At 37.5% G+C, this 17,067-nt stretch overlaps 1 protein-coding gene across 6 annotated transcripts; it reads left to right on the top strand.

Moving 5' to 3' along the window:
- The first annotated feature begins 257 nt into the window (after positions 1 to 257).
- On the top strand, positions 258 to 16,035 carry LOC114256115 (uncharacterized). Of its 6 annotated transcripts, none has more exons than XM_082904438.1 (6): positions 258 to 853; positions 1,106 to 1,478; positions 11,127 to 12,055; positions 12,708 to 13,083; positions 13,188 to 15,388; positions 15,628 to 16,035. In XM_082904438.1, the coding sequence occupies exons 4-5, from the start codon at positions 12,737 to 12,739 to the stop codon at positions 15,118 to 15,120; spliced, it is 2,280 nt and encodes a 759-aa protein (XP_082760564.1). In that variant the 5' UTR covers positions 258 to 853; positions 1,106 to 1,478; positions 11,127 to 12,055; positions 12,708 to 12,736; the 3' UTR covers positions 15,121 to 15,388; positions 15,628 to 16,035. The 6 variants fall into 6 exon arrangements, with proteins under 6 accessions (XP_082760564.1, XP_082760567.1, XP_082760562.1 ...); XM_082904439.1 differs by having other exon boundaries at positions 374 to 883; XM_082904441.1 differs by lacking the exon at positions 11,127 to 12,055 and having other exon boundaries at positions 13,188 to 15,082.
- The last annotated feature ends 1,032 nt before the right edge of the window (positions 16,036 to 17,067 follow it).

Below are 17,067 nucleotides of genomic sequence, written 5' to 3'. Positions count from 1 at the left end.
TATAAATTAAGCATCTTCTACCCCACTCAAAGAATAAGCTGATTTCTGACTTACAAAAAATTATAAGCTGCATTGTTAAGGTAAACCAAACACATCAAAATAGTTTAAATTAAACTAAAAATTAAAATAAAAACTTTTAAACTGTACCAAACAGGCATATCATCAATAGTAGAGATCCAAAGAGAATTGTGAAAATTTTAAAAAAATGAGATCTCAATCATTGTTATAAAAATATCATAAATGCTTCGGACCATAGTGAAATCCACCCCAGTGGAGAGTCACGTGAGAGGTCACCTGACTTTGAGAGCCACGCACCTCCTCTCTCTCTCTCTCTCTCTCTCTCTCCTTATTCAGAAAGAGATACAGATGCCTCATCTCTATCACATAGACAGAGATACAAATCTCCCCCCCAACAGCTACTCCCCTTCAAAGACAATCTCTCTCTCCAAATCAGCCTAAGTTCTCTCCAACTTTGTCTCCGCTGAGACCGGAGGTTCCCAAGCAGTGTCCTCATACCTGACTCGCGCTTCGGCTTTGTTCAACGCTTTGGTTCAGTTCCACAAAGAGCTCAAGAACTCCAAGTTCGATCACACAGAGAGTACAAACAATGAAAACCCAGTGAAGTATGAGCATAAATCTGAAGAAAACGAAGTGGGTTTGACCGTTGAAGGCTGTGTGGGAAGTCATAGTGCGAGAAAGAGGCATAAACAGAGCAGGAAAAAGAATGATAGTTTTGTGATTGAGGAGGTCGGGGAGGTGGTTGATTCGGCGTAGCAGGGTGGTTCGAAAAAGAATAGGAAAAAGAGGAGATTAATTTGAGGCCAAGATAGCAATGGGTTTGAATTCTTTGTTGGTAATTTGAAAAGGGTTTTGTTTTGTTATGGTAAATTTTTGATGTAATAGCAGGGCTTGTTGATTATCTCGATAGCTGTTTGTTGAAATGGAATTTCTTTTTCATGATTTATGATATGCGTTTTCTTCTAGATAATCATTAATGCAAATTGTTTGGTGGGTTTTGAATGGCAATCTCTAGATAAACTGCAATTTTGTAATGGATGAACTGCAAAATTTTGTAGATAAACTGCAATTTATTTTTTTCTCACAGGTGCGTGTATCACAACCATCACAGTGCAAGTATTCTTCACATTGCTAAAGCGGGGTGCTGGGGGTGGTAAAATGTGGGGGTCTGAATCGGAGCTGATTTGGGGGTCGTGGGGTTGCTTCCAAAAGGGGTTCTAAGTCTTTTTTGGGTAAAAATATACTACTTTTACCAAAATAAAAACAAAACGGTACACCAAGATGAAGAAGATGAAGAAGATAAGCCAACAGCAGAGAGAGAGAGAGAGAGAGAGAGAGAGAGAGGGCAGAGATGCATGTTGAATGTGATCACATTCGGATAGCGGAGTCGCAGGCCACCATCGATTGAGGTTGGTCCTTCAGCTCTATGGGCGGCGCTACCATCGCTCTTCAATAAAAAGGTATTCCTTTTTATGCTCTACTATATTTATTATTTATTTATATATATAAACATGTGTATATGAACTTACTATTATTGTGCTGAAACTGGTTTAGGACTTCTATTATTATTATTATAAATATAAAAAATTCAAATAACAAAAACTCAAGATGTTTGTGTTGCACTGCACTGAACTGAAAATTGGTTACTAATTTGCCCTAAATTTCACTTCCAGTTTCACAAAGCCAGTTTTTTGCCGCTTCAGATTTTTTTTTACTGAAAACCCAACCGTTTTCCCTACCAGAGTACACTACTTCCACATACCAAAACTCAAAACTATAAATTCTACAAATTACAAAAATTAACAAATACTAAAAATTATAATTACAAAAGTTAAATTACCCCAATAATACAATTTATCCATCTTCAAAAAAATAAGAAATCAAAAAATGAAAAATTTGATACTCATTTGGATCAGTGAGAGAAAAAGGGTTCAATTCACTCTAGAGTGGAGCATATAATAATTAATTGGATAATGGTGATGTGAACTTTTTTGTGTCAAAATAGTAAGGCACCATTGAAGTGGTGTAGTTTAAAAGGGTAAACTACCAATAGATCCTAATAGTTGAATGTAATCACCATGAAGTTCTATTCAAAATAAGTTCTATTATAATTATTGCTAAAAATAATTTTTTGTGGCTATTTTTTACATATGTCGTTAAAAATTGACAATTGGAGATTTTTTTGTCATAGTTTTAATAAATTCTCTAAAACTTACAATTAGTGACATTTTTCTATGACGAATTTTTCAAAATATTGTTGAAAGTTGAAAATTAGTAACATTTTTTTTTTGTGACGATTTTTTTAAACTGTCGCTAAAACTTATAAGTGACATTTTTTGTGACAAAATTTTTAAACTGTTGTTGAAAATTAACAATTAGTGCTATTTTTTAATAATGTATGATGAAAAATACCATTAGTTATCATAGGACCTCTTGGACAATAAGTCTACTCAATATGACTTACACGTAAGTCCCCCTAGTTAAAATACATTTTTTCTTTTTCTTTTTTTGTACAGTAGTAAGCCAAAAAATAGCTTTGGCAAAGCTATTTTGACTTTGACCATTGGAGTCTATCTTATTTTTTTTTTACATAATTTATGGAAAATTAAAAGAGAATACTTTGTGCATTGAACAATAATGACCCTATTTTGTAGAGCTTTTCTTAAGTTAAAAATTGATAATCATAAAACATAAGTTAAAAGCACCCTTTTCCCAACTTTCAAATAATATACTTTTTTCAGTTTATTTATGCTATTTATGTCTAATATATACTATAAGTAGAAGCTAAACCAAAAAGTTTGGCACAAATTATCAAATTAAAATAAGCTGTAGTCACCTCTTAGAAGTTATACCAAACAGCCCCAATATTACTTCACGTATAAAGAGTTGAAAGATGGTTACTTCTTTATGACTTTATAGGCTTTTTAAGATTTGGTTAAAGTTGTAAAGTGTTGATGATGTAGGACAACGCGAGAATTTAGGGTTTCAAAAGGTGCACAAAAGGATAGGGTTTTGCCAATCAAAGATATGCATTTTGTGGCTATTATGAGACTATTATGAGGCTGTGAACAATGATTCAGGAATAATAACTATGCTGAATTTATGCACAAATTAAAGAAGAAAGAATAAGAAAAAGTCTTAAGCATCACACCTAAATTATATAGGCATTATACCTAGGGTTAGGGTTGCATCACACAAACCCAAAAAGGGCTTTGAAAGCACTACAAATACACTAAAATATCAACTCTATTAAATTAAAAGTATTGCACGACTTTATATAGACTTAGAGACTTCATTTTCCAACTAGAACTCGAAAATAAGAAATTACTAAGGTGCCGTTTGGTAACACTTACGTTTTTAATTTTCAGTTTATATTTACAAAAATTTTAAAAACTCAAATAAAAATTTGTTTGGTAAATTTTTTATTTATAAATCAGTGGTCTCAGTTTATAAATTTGGCCAAAAAATGTAAATTCAAAAAAGGTGTTTCCATTTTGAGATTTTAGTTTTTAGTTTTTTTTTTTTTTTTTACCACCCAACACTAGTTACCACCCACCACCATTTTCCACCACCGTCTTCCGTCACCACCCCCCACCCCCTACCACCATCTGCCACCACCACCCACCACCCACCACCCGCCACCACCACCTACCACCCACCCACCCACTCGTCGCCACCACCACCCACCTGCCATCCACCGCCCGCCACCACCACCCGCCACCTACCCGCCACCATCACTCACCACCCACCTGCCACCACCACCACCACCACCCACCACCACCCACCACACACCCGCCACCCAGTCGCCACCACCACCCACTCGCTACCACCTGCCACCGTCACCCACCCACCCACCCACCACCACCACCACCCGCCACCATCCACCATCTGCCACCCACCTGCCACCACCACCCACCATCCGCCGCCGCCACCACCACCACCACCACTACCACCACCCACTCGCACCCACCCACCACCCGCCATCGTCACCCACCCGCCATCACCACCCGCCACCGCCACCACCACCACTACCACCTGCCACCGTCACCCACCACCACCCGTCATCAGCCACCCGCCACCACCACCACCCACTCACCACCACCCGGCACCATCACCCATTCACTCACTACCACCACCCACCCACCACCACCCGCTACCCACCACCCACCGTTACCATTTTCCACCACCGTCTTCCGCCGCCACTTGCCATTTCTCACTCTTTTTTATATTTTTAAATTTTTTTAAACATTTTGTCAATTACCAAATGCGTTTGTAGTTTACGTTTTTCTAAAAATAAACAAAAATCAGTTTATAAAATTTTTGTAAATATAAACTGAAAACGTAAACGTTACCAAACAGACCATTTTTGACTTCCAAAACTAATTTATGGACAAATAAGAAACATTAATATAATTCAATTAAATAAGTTGACCCACAATAAAACGGAAAATGTCTCGTAGCTCAAATTTTGTGGCTCAAAAGTGGCTGTTCTGTACTCAAAACGACGTCGTTTTGGCCATTTGAGCCACTTTTGAGCCACAAAATTTGAGCTACGTAGCATTGTCGCAATAAAACCCATGGGCAAGCCCCTATAGGCCATGTCTGCAAATATGAAAATTACCAAAATACCCCTAACCTTAAAATCTTAGAAAACATAAAAATAATCATAAAATAAGACTCTAATGATACTATAAACATGATTATGTACTGTTTCTATTGATTTTTCTTTAAAATCATACTAATTTCCAAATATTGTCGCTTTTTAAAATTAACTCTTCCTTGAGCTTCTTATACTCTACTTCATTCTTCCCTGGTTGGAAAAAACTCAACCTTGAATTTTAAAATATTTAAGTATAAGAATTCACAAGCTTAAAACTTGCAACCATAGCTTGGTATGGAAAACTTTTATACTCCTTTTCTTTTTTCTTTTTTCTTTTTCTTTTTTCGTTTTTTTTTTTGTTTTTTTTGTTTTTTGTTTTTTTGGTAGCAAGAAGGTTATTGATTGGTTTTTATTCTTGGTTGTGTCATGTAACTTGGCTGGAATGACAAAATCTATTGGTGTGGAAAGCACATTGTTGAATTGATCCAAATGTATCTTCATAAAGCCTTCTTTCATTTTCCCAACAATAATGTCGATCCCTCTCTTCTTATCCTCTTTTCCTAACACAAGATCATATTTTGATTCAACTTTCGCCTATTCATGGATTTTGATTAAAGTAAATTCATTACGTGACTTTGTGGCCACTATATCGGTGACCTTAGATTGCAATATCATGACCTTTAAAGGCATAATAAGTTCTAGACCAGCAGCAGATGCATTAATTCTTCACTCCCTACAACTTATATAACATTTGAGTCTTCTATTTGGATTTCATCCTCTTCTCGAGGAATTTGGGGTGCTTTTGAATAATCAATAAGAGCCTTTTCACCCTCATTAACCTTGGCATTCATCACTTTACCTTGATTTCCATTCTCTTCCTCCACTTATAACTCTTAAAGGCTTAGAGCTTTGATGCAACAATATTCGTTCCCTTTAATGATTCATCAAAGGACTTAGGCACCAAATTAGCCACCTCCAAGTGTATATTAGATGCAGGACCAACAATAGAACTTTTGAATGACGTAGTTACCTTGACACAAATATCACTCAATTTCTTGCTTTAACGTTTTTGTGCTTCATGCAGTTTTGATTGGAGACTTCTCAATTTTCATAATCTGGTCATCCTTCATCTTGTGCAGATTTTGATTGTTCTCCTTCACTTGTAACTTCAATTGTGCAAGGTTATGATTTTCACCAATAGGTTTTGGCTTTGGTGTGACTTCTTGTGCGTGCTCCATGTTGTATCTTGATTTGGTCCATCAGGTCTAAGGCCTATTATTAACCATGGTCGGGGGAGGGCGATAGAGGGGTTGAAGATGACAGGGAAGGGTGACAGTGGTGGTGGGGACGAGGAGGGAGGGTGGAGGAAGGATTATGAGCTATAAAGCATGGTACCGGTACCATACGGATACATCAATACGATAAAATTTAATAAAGTAGAGCACGAGTACAGGTAGGGTTAGGTACATTTGTAAGAAATATTTATTTTTACTTTAGAATAACACAAAAAATAGTTAAATTGTTGAGATCCAACCTATAATTCATATTTAATGCCAAAAAGTAAAGGTATAAACTAAAATTAAATGTCATTATATTTAAATAACTTACAAATGTTGAGGGTCTGAAATGAACAGTAAATAACAAATACTTAGAGGCAAAACTATGCTAATGAGCCAATAATCTGTGGTGACCAGAGAGTGAGTAGTCAGGTGAGGGCAGAGCAAGTGGTTTCAAGAAGGAATGTCGCAGTGCACGAACGGGCAACATATCCTCTCAAATCCCCAAAACTTCTTCTTTGAGCTTGGGCAATGGGTCCTATTTGTAGACCTTTCCTTGGTACTAGAATATACTAAATGGCCAAATAATATAGCGACATGTGTCATAGGATATTCTATCTTGAACCACCAAACTTGGTAGACATGCGTCCCTTGACGTGTACTATCTGTTTGGCACAAAGCCTCAGTGAGTGCCACTGTGCTATCTGTTTGGCACAAAGCCTCAGTGAGTGCCACTGTGCTATCTGTTTGGCACGATTCTCAACGTGTACCTTTTTTGGTGTGAACCTCAATGAGTGTCGTTTTGGTACGGACCGCAGGAGGTGCATCTGTTTCGGTGGCTCCTATCCACGATGGTTCTTACTACTACATCCGCCTTCTTAGTTTGGTTTCCCAAGACATGCACTCTCAGGACTCATAACCTACTATCAACCATACTTGTGTCTACCCTAGCAACTCCTCCACCCTTAGCCACTTAACCACAAACTCCCCAGCTTCCTAGGGTGTGAGCCACAGCAAGAGTTGTGCCTCATACCAAGCCCAAGGGGGCTTCCTTGGACTTGCCTGTGCAACCAAGGCAAGCTCATGACTTGGGTAAATGAAAAGGGAGTCCCTTACTTTCAGGCAACCCTGCTCCCATCTTCGCAGGGTCGCCGCGGTATACTGGTACCTTCGGGTACCTGTTATCAGCTCCAACCAATAAGTATTGGGGCCTACTATCAGTGCCAAACTACTTATACTTCCGACCTGCTATTAGCCCTAGGTTGTCAATGCTTCGGGACTTGCTATTGGCGTCAAGCATTAACCTATCATTTGTATAGCAAAGGCCTCCCTTAAAGGCTACTATCACCTTGGGAAGTCTTTCCTCAGAAGATAGTTGTGGAGGCTAGAGTTGCTTCGGTTTTCCTTTCCTCAGCAAGTGTTCCCAATGCGGAGCCGCAATGTTCTGATGAGATGGCAACGCTGAGGTAGGTTGCCTCAACTACTATCCCGCAATGAGTGGAGCCTCAGTAAGTTACCTTGGATTTGTTGCCTTACTTCTGAGGACCCATTTGGATCCATTTGGTCAGATCTGGTGTGAACTTCTAGTTGGCCCACTTCCCTTGGGCTTTGACCCATATTCATTTAATGACACTTATTCACCTAATAAAGGTGACTTCCATGATTAGGTTAACGCTTTAATTTTTGCCCCTCCACAGCAAACTATAGCTTAATTTTAAATTCATGCTAAGCATTAAATTAAACAAATAAATAAAGTCTAATGAAACTAATTTTACCTTTGTATTATAAAAAAATATTGTTTCAACTAATGTACGGTATGGCTTGGATATATACTAGAGTATGTATAGGGTACAGAAAAAATTAAGAAGAAAAAATTTGGTACGTGTTTCGTGTACTTGGTATGTATGCAAAAATACCATACGAAGTATCGGTACGCGGTAAGTACTTAGTACGGGTATGCCATATCGGTTGAAGTACCCATGCTTCATAGATTATGAGTGATGGGGGAGGACATGGTAGTGGTGGCTGGCACCCACTAAAGTTGCAAAGGAAGGAATAGAAAGAGGGAAGAGAAAGGGGCAATTTAGTAAATTCAAGGAAGGGGAAGGGGGCCTTTTGGTCCAAATTATCTTTTTCAAGGTAGATTCAGGGAGCTTCTATTTACACACACTAAACCCTCTTTATACACACACTTAATGAAGGGAGTGTGTAAAAAGTATAGTGAGGGAGATGTGTAGAAAGTGTATATTGTGTGTGTAAATAGAAGCTCCCGTAGATTCAATGTCTTTGCTAATATTTTTTAACCTTTTATGTCGTTTGGAATCATTTTTTATTCGCCCGCCTTTTCAATTTTCTTTTTTCTTTTTTTAGATCTTATAATTTATTTGCAACTTCCACTAAAAAAAATAAAAATTAAGAGTTTCATCTATGTAGGAAATTTTACTATCCAGGATAATTAAAAATCCTATTGGAATAGACAAGTCATAACAATAGAGCCATGTGCTATTACCATTGCTGCTGAATTTTTAAGATGCTAAGAAACATTACTGTAGGGAATAGATGACTCAAATAAGCCATAAGATCTTTAGCCATACATTTTACTAAACGAAGACAAGTTTGTTTAATTTTATGTACAACTAATGCCCCATCTTTGTATGTATGAGGCTGTATATGTATTCCAATTTTGAGCTCAATTAGAGGATGATGTAGTTTGGGTCAACAATTTAGCTACAACTTGTTGAAATTGAGGAGGAGATGTGGCGTAATACATCCATCATTCAACTATATAGAATGGAAACACCATTTAAAAAAATCCATTTACAAATTAAAATTTGGCTAAATTTCACTTTACCCCTTTGTGGTTTGGCTCATGTGTGGATCACCTCTGGAAATAACCACATAAACCCGATATAGTTTGTGAACTAAAGTGCATTGTTACATTTTCCATCCAAAGCAACCGGAGGTACAACTCACTTGCCATTATTGAGACTAGGTGTGAGTAAAATAATTTTTTTAGACCAAAATACCCTTATAATGTGGCATATATACATATTTCTATACATTATGCAAGGAGATCTTGTTCGAACATCTGCTCAAGCCTTTTACCTTAGCAAATCTAATGTCAACATTTTAATTGTATAATTGGAACAGAGAGAAACAGTTAGAGACAAACAATCCTTTTGTTGAGATCTTAATACCCATCCATAACTAAATGGATGACCTTCATTCCTTGTTTTGAGTCCAGAGTAAATTAATGAGCATTTCAGTCTCGGTTAGCAACATATAATTCACTTCAGACATTGACGATTCCTCACATGGCAATCTCGAAAATGGAAGAAGTGAGAGTTTCGGGCCTTTGTCTATTCTCATGGGATGTGGGGGGCTATGGAGTGGTGGTCGGTGGAGTGGGGATTGGCAGCCATGGAGGAAGAAGGGAGAGAAGATCTATGTATGTATGTATGTATGTACATGTATGTTTAATTTAGAAGAGAGAAAGAAGAAGAGAGTATAAAAGTCAATTCACATGTTCTGTTAATAGAAGTAAGTGTGTGTTTTAGTCCACAAACCACATGGGGGTTATGTGGTTATTTTTATATGTCACGGAGGTGATCTGCACATGGACTAAACCATCAAGGGGTAAAATAAATTTGCCCTTAAAATTCTTATAAGGAGGATAAAAGATTAAGTTTGAATCTTGAAGTTTCAAGCTCTAAACTAAATGAATAGGTCTTAAGTATTTCAAACAAGCGAAGATCAACAACAAAGAGAGAAATGAAGAAAAATGTGAACTAGATCAAGTTAGGGTATGGTATGTGCCGATAGAGGCCATTTCAGGAGGGCCATAAGCAAGCCAATTCCAACCGAGTAATAGGTTGTTCAAGCTTGGCTTGAAAATTTAACAGGCTTCAAAATGTGTTTCAAGTTTGGCTTGTTTATTTTTCAAGTTGATCTCAAATGAGCTTTAAGCAAAATGATCACGAGCCGAGCTTGAGTACATCAATTTTTTTATAATGAACATCAAGCCAAATTTGAGCAGGATTCAAAAAATTAACAAGTTTTAAAATGTATTCAAGCTTGGCTTGTTTATATAACGAACTAACCTTGAACAAGCTTTTAAGCTCAAGTAGCTTGGTTTGTTTTACAACCCCAAGTATTGATCGTATTAGTTAAAGCCGTATGAGGAGTGGATTTTTTTTTTTTTTTTTTTTTTTTGACCTGACAAATTCATGCGTATCCAAATAGGGATTTCCAAAAACCGTTACATAACTGCCAATACATTACGTTACGGCTGATATTTATGTAATTATCATTGTTTGTCCCTACTCCTTTTCAATTTCTCCTTCTCAAGTGGTGCTTGGGTTATTTTCTATAAAAATTCAACTTTGCCAATTTTATTGACAAAATGAAGAAGAGAAAATCAGCAGAGAGAGCAAGAGACGGAGAGCTGTGAGCACATAGTGTTGCACTCACTGCCACCAAAAATTTGTTGCAGATGTTTAGGGCCACTATCCGTTCATGCTTATTCTCTAGGGTCAGTTACGGGCCGGTCCTACAGACCAGACTTTATTTACTAACAAGTCTTGTTCCAACTTTTAATGATAAATTTATCACTATAAAAATATATTGAAAAAGTACAATTCAACTACTTACACTTACCACCTCATATTTCAATACAAACTAACACAAATAAACTAAAAGTAAAAACGTGCAAACAAAAGCCAAAATGTCCTAACCATTTATCACTTTGATAAATTTCTCAATATCATAACTAGTTCCGAATGATCATTCCACAAACGCAAAACATACATCAGCCTCAAAATGTTCTCTTTATCAAAACAAGGGGCAAATATGTTTTAAGAAAAATAAAAAAATAAAAGAAAAAAATATATCGCCAAGGACTTATGAGTAAATAAGTCCGGTCCATAGCAGTGTTTTTAAAGGCTCAAGGCGCACAAAGGCGTTGAAGGTCTCTCGAGGCCTAGGCGTAAGGCGAGGCGCAGGCTTTATTGAAGCAAGGCGCACAGTCTTAGTAAAAAATAGATAAATTAACATAGACTAATCATTCATAGTACTAAGACAATTTTTTTTAAATAAAAAAGTAATCAAGACAAATTATAGAATAATTCACAAAGCCATGAAAGTGCATAACACAACAAATAAATGATTCACAATTTCAGTATAATGTAATGTGTGATGTGATAAATTAATTATTTTTTATTTATTTCTAACAGAGACTCAACTCAAAACAAAGGCATAATTGAAAAAAAAAAGTAGAAAAAAAAGACGAGCATAAGAGAAGCCAGCCAGGCCAGCAAAGACAGCAAAGAAGAAAAAGCAGAATAAGAAGAAGAAGAACAGAGGGCAAACAAGAAGCAGGAAAAAAAAAACAGAGAGCAAGAAGAAGAAGAAGAGAGAGAGAGAGAGAGAGAGTCGAAGTCGAAAAAGCAAAAAAAAAAAAAAACAGAGCAAGTCGACAAAGTAGAGAAAAAAAAGCAGCGAAGCAGCAAAGAAGAAGAAGCAACCAGCAACCAGCGAAGAAGGGAAAGAAGGAGGAGGAGGAAGAGAAGAAGAAAAAAAAAATTCACCCAGCAACCAGCAACCAGCGAAGAAGAAAAAAGGAAAAAAAAAAAGAAAAGCAACCAGCGAAGCAAAAGAGAAGAAGAAGAAGAAGAAGAAGAGGAAAAAAATTCACCCAACCCAACAACCAGCGAAGAAGAAAAAGAGAAAAAAAAATGGTTGAATCACAGCGAAGAAGAAGAAGAAGAAGAAGAAGAAGAAGAAGCACTGACCTGAATCGAAGTCGAAGTCAAAGTCGAGAGAGGAGCCTAGAGGAAGAGACGACATAGATTTCTTTGATAGATTAGGGATTTGAGTCGTATACTGATTTGGGTTGGGTTGGGTTGTGTTGTCTGAGTTGTAATCCTATGTGGTTGGAGCCTTTCGAACATAGATCACAGCTGTTAGATCAGAATCAAGAAGAAGAAAAAAAAAAAAAAAGAAGTCCCTTAGGCTCGCGCCTTGAGCCTCGCTGCGCCTAGTCCAAGTCGTGTCCAATGCGCGTGACTCATCAAATGCGGCTCGCCTTGGTCCCCTTCAGGCGCACTCCCTGTGCCTTGCGCCTAGGCGCGCTTTTCACAACACTGGTCCATGGGACCTGCTAGTAATTATCCGTATTCTCTTTATTATTATTTAGCTCTATGGGTGGCGCTACGATCCCTCTTCAGTAGAGGGTATTGGTTTATTCCCTTGCATACATATGCATATGCATATGTATATTTATTTATGTATACATTCGTGTATGGAAATAATATTATTGTCCTGTTAATTGTTTAGGATTTCCGTTGTTACTAAAAAAAATTATGATGATTGTGCTGCACTGAAATTGCTTAGTTATTTGCCCTAATTTTTCTTCCACTTTATATTTATAATTTGTGAAAAAATAAGACTTGGTCCAGTGAACATTAATGTGACTTTATGAATGAAGATTTGAAAGATGGCTAATTGTTTATGTTGTTAATGGTTGTTTTGAGATTTGGTTAAGTAGGTTTTGAAGTAATGAAGAGTTGTATTCATGAATGCTGATGTTCTCTCTCTCTCTATATATATATAGTTAGATAGATATTGATATATATATATATATGCATACATGCTTCCTTAACGTATTTACAAAGTTCTAGTACATTGTATATACTAGATTGTTGCATAATTGAATGGTAAAGTCTGCAGTAACAAATAGTATACGGTACTTGGTTGTTTACATAACACATTAATGGTTGTTAATAAGTGAGATATATCTTAATTTTTCCTTGCAGGTGTCCAGTCATTGCTATAGATTTTGCATATGGCACCAATAGATAAAACAATATTTTGTTTCTGTCATTGGGGTGGTGAGAATGTGGTAGGGAGTGATGGATCTGTCACATACACGGGTGGTACCACCGAGCAGTTTCTAGTGAAGTCAGGTATACCGTATGAGGCATTCAAGAAGGTTGTTTTTGACAGACTGGGTATCGAGCCTTGGGGAAAGTCGTTGCATTTCACTGTGAAGTTCAACAAGAAACAATTAATACGCTTGAAAGACCAGGATGGAGTTGACCATCTAATACAATTCAATGATGATTTTGCACACGTCTATATTTCAAATGACGATGCAGATCCCATTGCCACACCTGTTGTGGATGGCACGAGGTAAAAGCAATCTAACTTTACCATTTGGGACTGGTGCAGTGGTTTGTTATTTGAGTTGTGGCAGTACAGAAGCGATTAATGATCGTGGATCTTTAATATCGCAGGGGTGCAACACTAGAGGTTGAACCAAATCAAATCCAATCTGAGGATGAGTATGTGAGTGAGGATCATTCAGCGTCAACACCACCTGTGACTACCTCATGTAATGATGCAGCACTGCTTGCCTCTACCATGTGGCATGCAGTACTTGTGGGAGAAGGGCAAGCATTTGAGAATGCTGATGCATTTCGGCAAGCAGTATTCAAATACGCTATTGCCAAGAAGTTCCCTTACAAATTCAGTCATAATAGATCGAACTACTTGAGTGTGGGATGTGCTATTGATGGGTGCCAATGGAAAGTAACTGCCAGCCATGAGGCTTCTACTAACTTTATTTCAATCAAGAAGTTTGTTGATTGTCATACTCATTCTCTACTGGATGAAACAAACTTTAAACCCAAATTCAGGGCTAAGCTGATGGGAAGTATTATTCAGAAAGAGAGTTTGGATTGTCCAGCATTGCCACGAGAACTTTGCAGTGACTCTTTGAGGAATTTTTCCATACCATTGACCTATCACCAGGCTTGGAGTTTGAAGGAGAAGGTGAAGAAGGAACTTGAGGAAAAATTGGAGAATTTGTTCAAGTTAATCCCAGAGTTTTGCAATTGCCTGAAGGAAGCTATGCCTGGAACTGTAGCTACATGGTCATGTACAGAAGACAACATATTCAAGCGGCTTTTTGTTGCATACGAGTGCTTGATACGTGGCTTCCATGCCGGGTGCAGACCTTTGATTTTTATTGATGCTTGCCACTTAAGTGGTCCGTGCGAAGGCGGTGTAGTAGTTGCTTCTTCTTTGGATGCAGACAATGGGATGTATCCACTTGCTTATGGTGTACTTATGTCAGAAGACGAGGAAGACTGGCTGTGGTTTCTACAGCACTTGAAGCTTGTGGTACGGGACCGTGAGGTAGTCATAGTTTCTGAAAGAAACCCATCTATGCTACTGGGTGTGGACAAGATATTTGGTGTGGATAATCATGCTTATTGTTATCGTCACGTGCGAGAGATTTTCAGTAAGTTTATTGATACTAATCATGACTTTAAGTTGAAAAGTCAAGGAAAAGAGACTGCATTTCAGTACCTAAATGAAATTGCTTATGCACGAACCATGGAGGTATATAATAAAGCCCTTGCTAAAATGCGTGCGCTCCACAAGGAGTTATCTGATTGGGTCATTGCTAGTGGGCCGGAGCACTGGTCTAATGCTTTGTTCAAGAAACCTCGTTGGGATTGGCTGTATAGCAACCTTGCAGAGTCATTTAATGCTTGGTCAGAGGAGGAGAGCTTGTTACAAATCCCAAAAATGATGGAGGCTCATTGCAAGAAGTTATCTGAGATTTTGCTTAATAAAAAAGCTAAATTGGGAAGTTGGAAACTTCTGTTTGGCCCTAAGATTGTTGAAAAACTTTTGGAAAACGAAAAGCTTGGTCATGATCTAATTGCAACCTTCCGATCTGTTTTTGAGGTTGAGGTGCAGGAACAGTATGCAGAGAGAGTTGTCGTGAATCTCAAGTTCGGAACTTGTACCTGTTTGGAGTGGCAAATGACTGGTATACCATGCCCACATGCATGCCGTGCAATTGCACTAGCTAATTTTGATGCATATCAGTTTGTGGCGGGTTGGTACAAGAAGGAGGTGCAGGAACTTATATATGCCGAAGTTTTGCCTGGTTTTTCAAATATTGAAATGCCATGTCCCAGTGAAGTTGGTACTGCTGGTGTCCAAGGGATCGAAAATGGTTTCACTTCAAAGAACAACATCATCCTTGGTTTGCGTCCACCTAGAACTAAACGACCACCAGGCCGCCCACGGAAGAATCCAACTGAATCCAAAGTCCTGCACGTTAGACGTCCACACTGTTCACGTTGCAATGGTGTTGGGCACAAACATAAAACATGTAAGGCACCTTCATGGATGTGGGAGCCTCGTGGATGATTGGGTTTTGCTGGTGGATATATGTTTCTTCTCATTTAACTTTTGTACGAGGATTGTTGACAGAATGTTTCACTTGACTATCAAATGTTCAATAGGTTGTTGGTTTATTTTGTTGGTGTACAGAGTCTGACTGAATTGATTGCATACAGCCAAAGCTGCTGTGATAATTATTTCATGTCACACAGCTAAAGCTTCATTTTACTTAACAAACTTGTTTTTCTTTTACCTTGGTAGCAACTAAAACCCACTGCAGGAACAATTGTTTAAGGTATGGCTTTTTCTTTCTTAATTTAGTTTTTCTTTTTAAAAAAAATAATAAATAAATAAATAAAATTGTTTGACAAGTCTTTTCAACAAATGGAGTTTCCTTTGGAACGGTCAGCTATAAATTATCGCATCTGTACATGTAGTTTTTTTTACTCTTGTATAGAAGTCTTTCACGCGATTAATGCTTAATGAATTTTATACCACCAGAATTCTCATTTGATGACAAAATTGTCCATGCAGAGTTTCAGGTACTGATCTCATGAAGCGAACAGCTGCAATGGCAGTGTTGCTGAAGATGTATGCACTAGAGAGATTATGATGCAGGTCATCTCCACATGTTCAATTGCTGTTTTCCCTACAAACAAGCAGGGTCTGATGTCAGCTACTGGAAGGACTATGCTCATCTTGATGACAATCTAATGCTTTGTGGCTTGAAGGTCTGGTGGTCCACCTTCATCTAGAAATACTTTCATTTCCATGACAGCTCTTTTTCTTAGCTCAGTGTTTTTGTCACTGTTTGGGTTTGGAAACTTCTGTAAATGTTGACACCTCTTTTATGTGTGTAGAATGGTGGATAATGAACAGTTTTGTAATGCATTTTCTTGAATAATATGTAAAATGCCAACTCTGAAAGCATAGACTTGTGAATCCTTCTTGTCAAGTTGATCAGCCGTCACATATGAAAATGAAGGCGTAAGAATTTGTAGTATCTAATTCTTTTTTTTATAGTATCTAATTCTGAATAGCAATATATTGTGCAATTTTGAAGATGAAAACGGCTAGTTCTTATTAGGGAAAGATAAATTATGTGTTTGGTCCTTCTGCAAGCTGAAATCTTGGGAGGACATCTATCTTTTCCCAGATTTCATCACTACATTTGGATGAAAGGTGTAAGAAATTTCACTGACTTTTTGTAGAAATAATATATATTATCTTTAGTTGTAGGTGGGATCTCGCAGTATCCCTTGAAGTTTGAGTACCAAAGCTTATTGATGCACCAGCTTCAGTATAAGCTATAGAGGCCGCACCTAAGCCAGTTCGAGGTGCAGTTTCCAAGGGACTTTGGTCCTGTTTGGTAGAGCTTATTTTCAGTTTATTTTAGCTTTTAGTTTAATTTAAGCTATTTTGATGTGTTGGGTTCAGCTTAACAATACAGCTTATAGCTTTTTGTAAATCAAAAATCAACTTATTCTTTGAATGTGGGAGGAGAAGCTTAATTTTTAAGTCAAAAATCAGTTTATGTTCACAGTTATAAGGTATAAGCTATTAGGTTATAAGTTATAATCACTTTCCCACAGCTCTACCAAATAGGGCCTTTATATCGAACTAAAAGTCCCTTAAGGTGGGACATTGCAGTTTTTTTTTTTTTTTTTTTCAGTTATATAATTCCTAGGGTCACATCATTATTATGAGTCTAGAATTTTGTTGTCATTCTCACCAGCAGCCATGGTCCATGAGATTAACAAGCCCAGCCACTTCTTCTCACTATCTAATTCTCTTCTCTATGCGCTTCCAGTTCATTTGAAGGTAGTGGGTGACACAACATTTTACTATCTTTCCATGTCATTAAAAGGTATTACATTATGCAAAAAAATGCAACCCATGTTGGATTAAAATTTTCCACCATTAGCTAACTTTTATCCACCCTATTTTCCGGATTACATGGCATCTCTATAATTT

The sequence above is a fragment of the Camellia sinensis genome, chromosome 14 (assembly GCF_055761805.1).
Source record: "Camellia sinensis isolate YWXY chromosome 14, ASM5576180v1, whole genome shotgun sequence".
Taxonomy (NCBI): Eukaryota; Viridiplantae; Streptophyta; class Magnoliopsida; order Ericales; family Theaceae; genus Camellia; species Camellia sinensis.
This window is presented reverse-complemented; position numbering and strand designations above follow the sequence as displayed.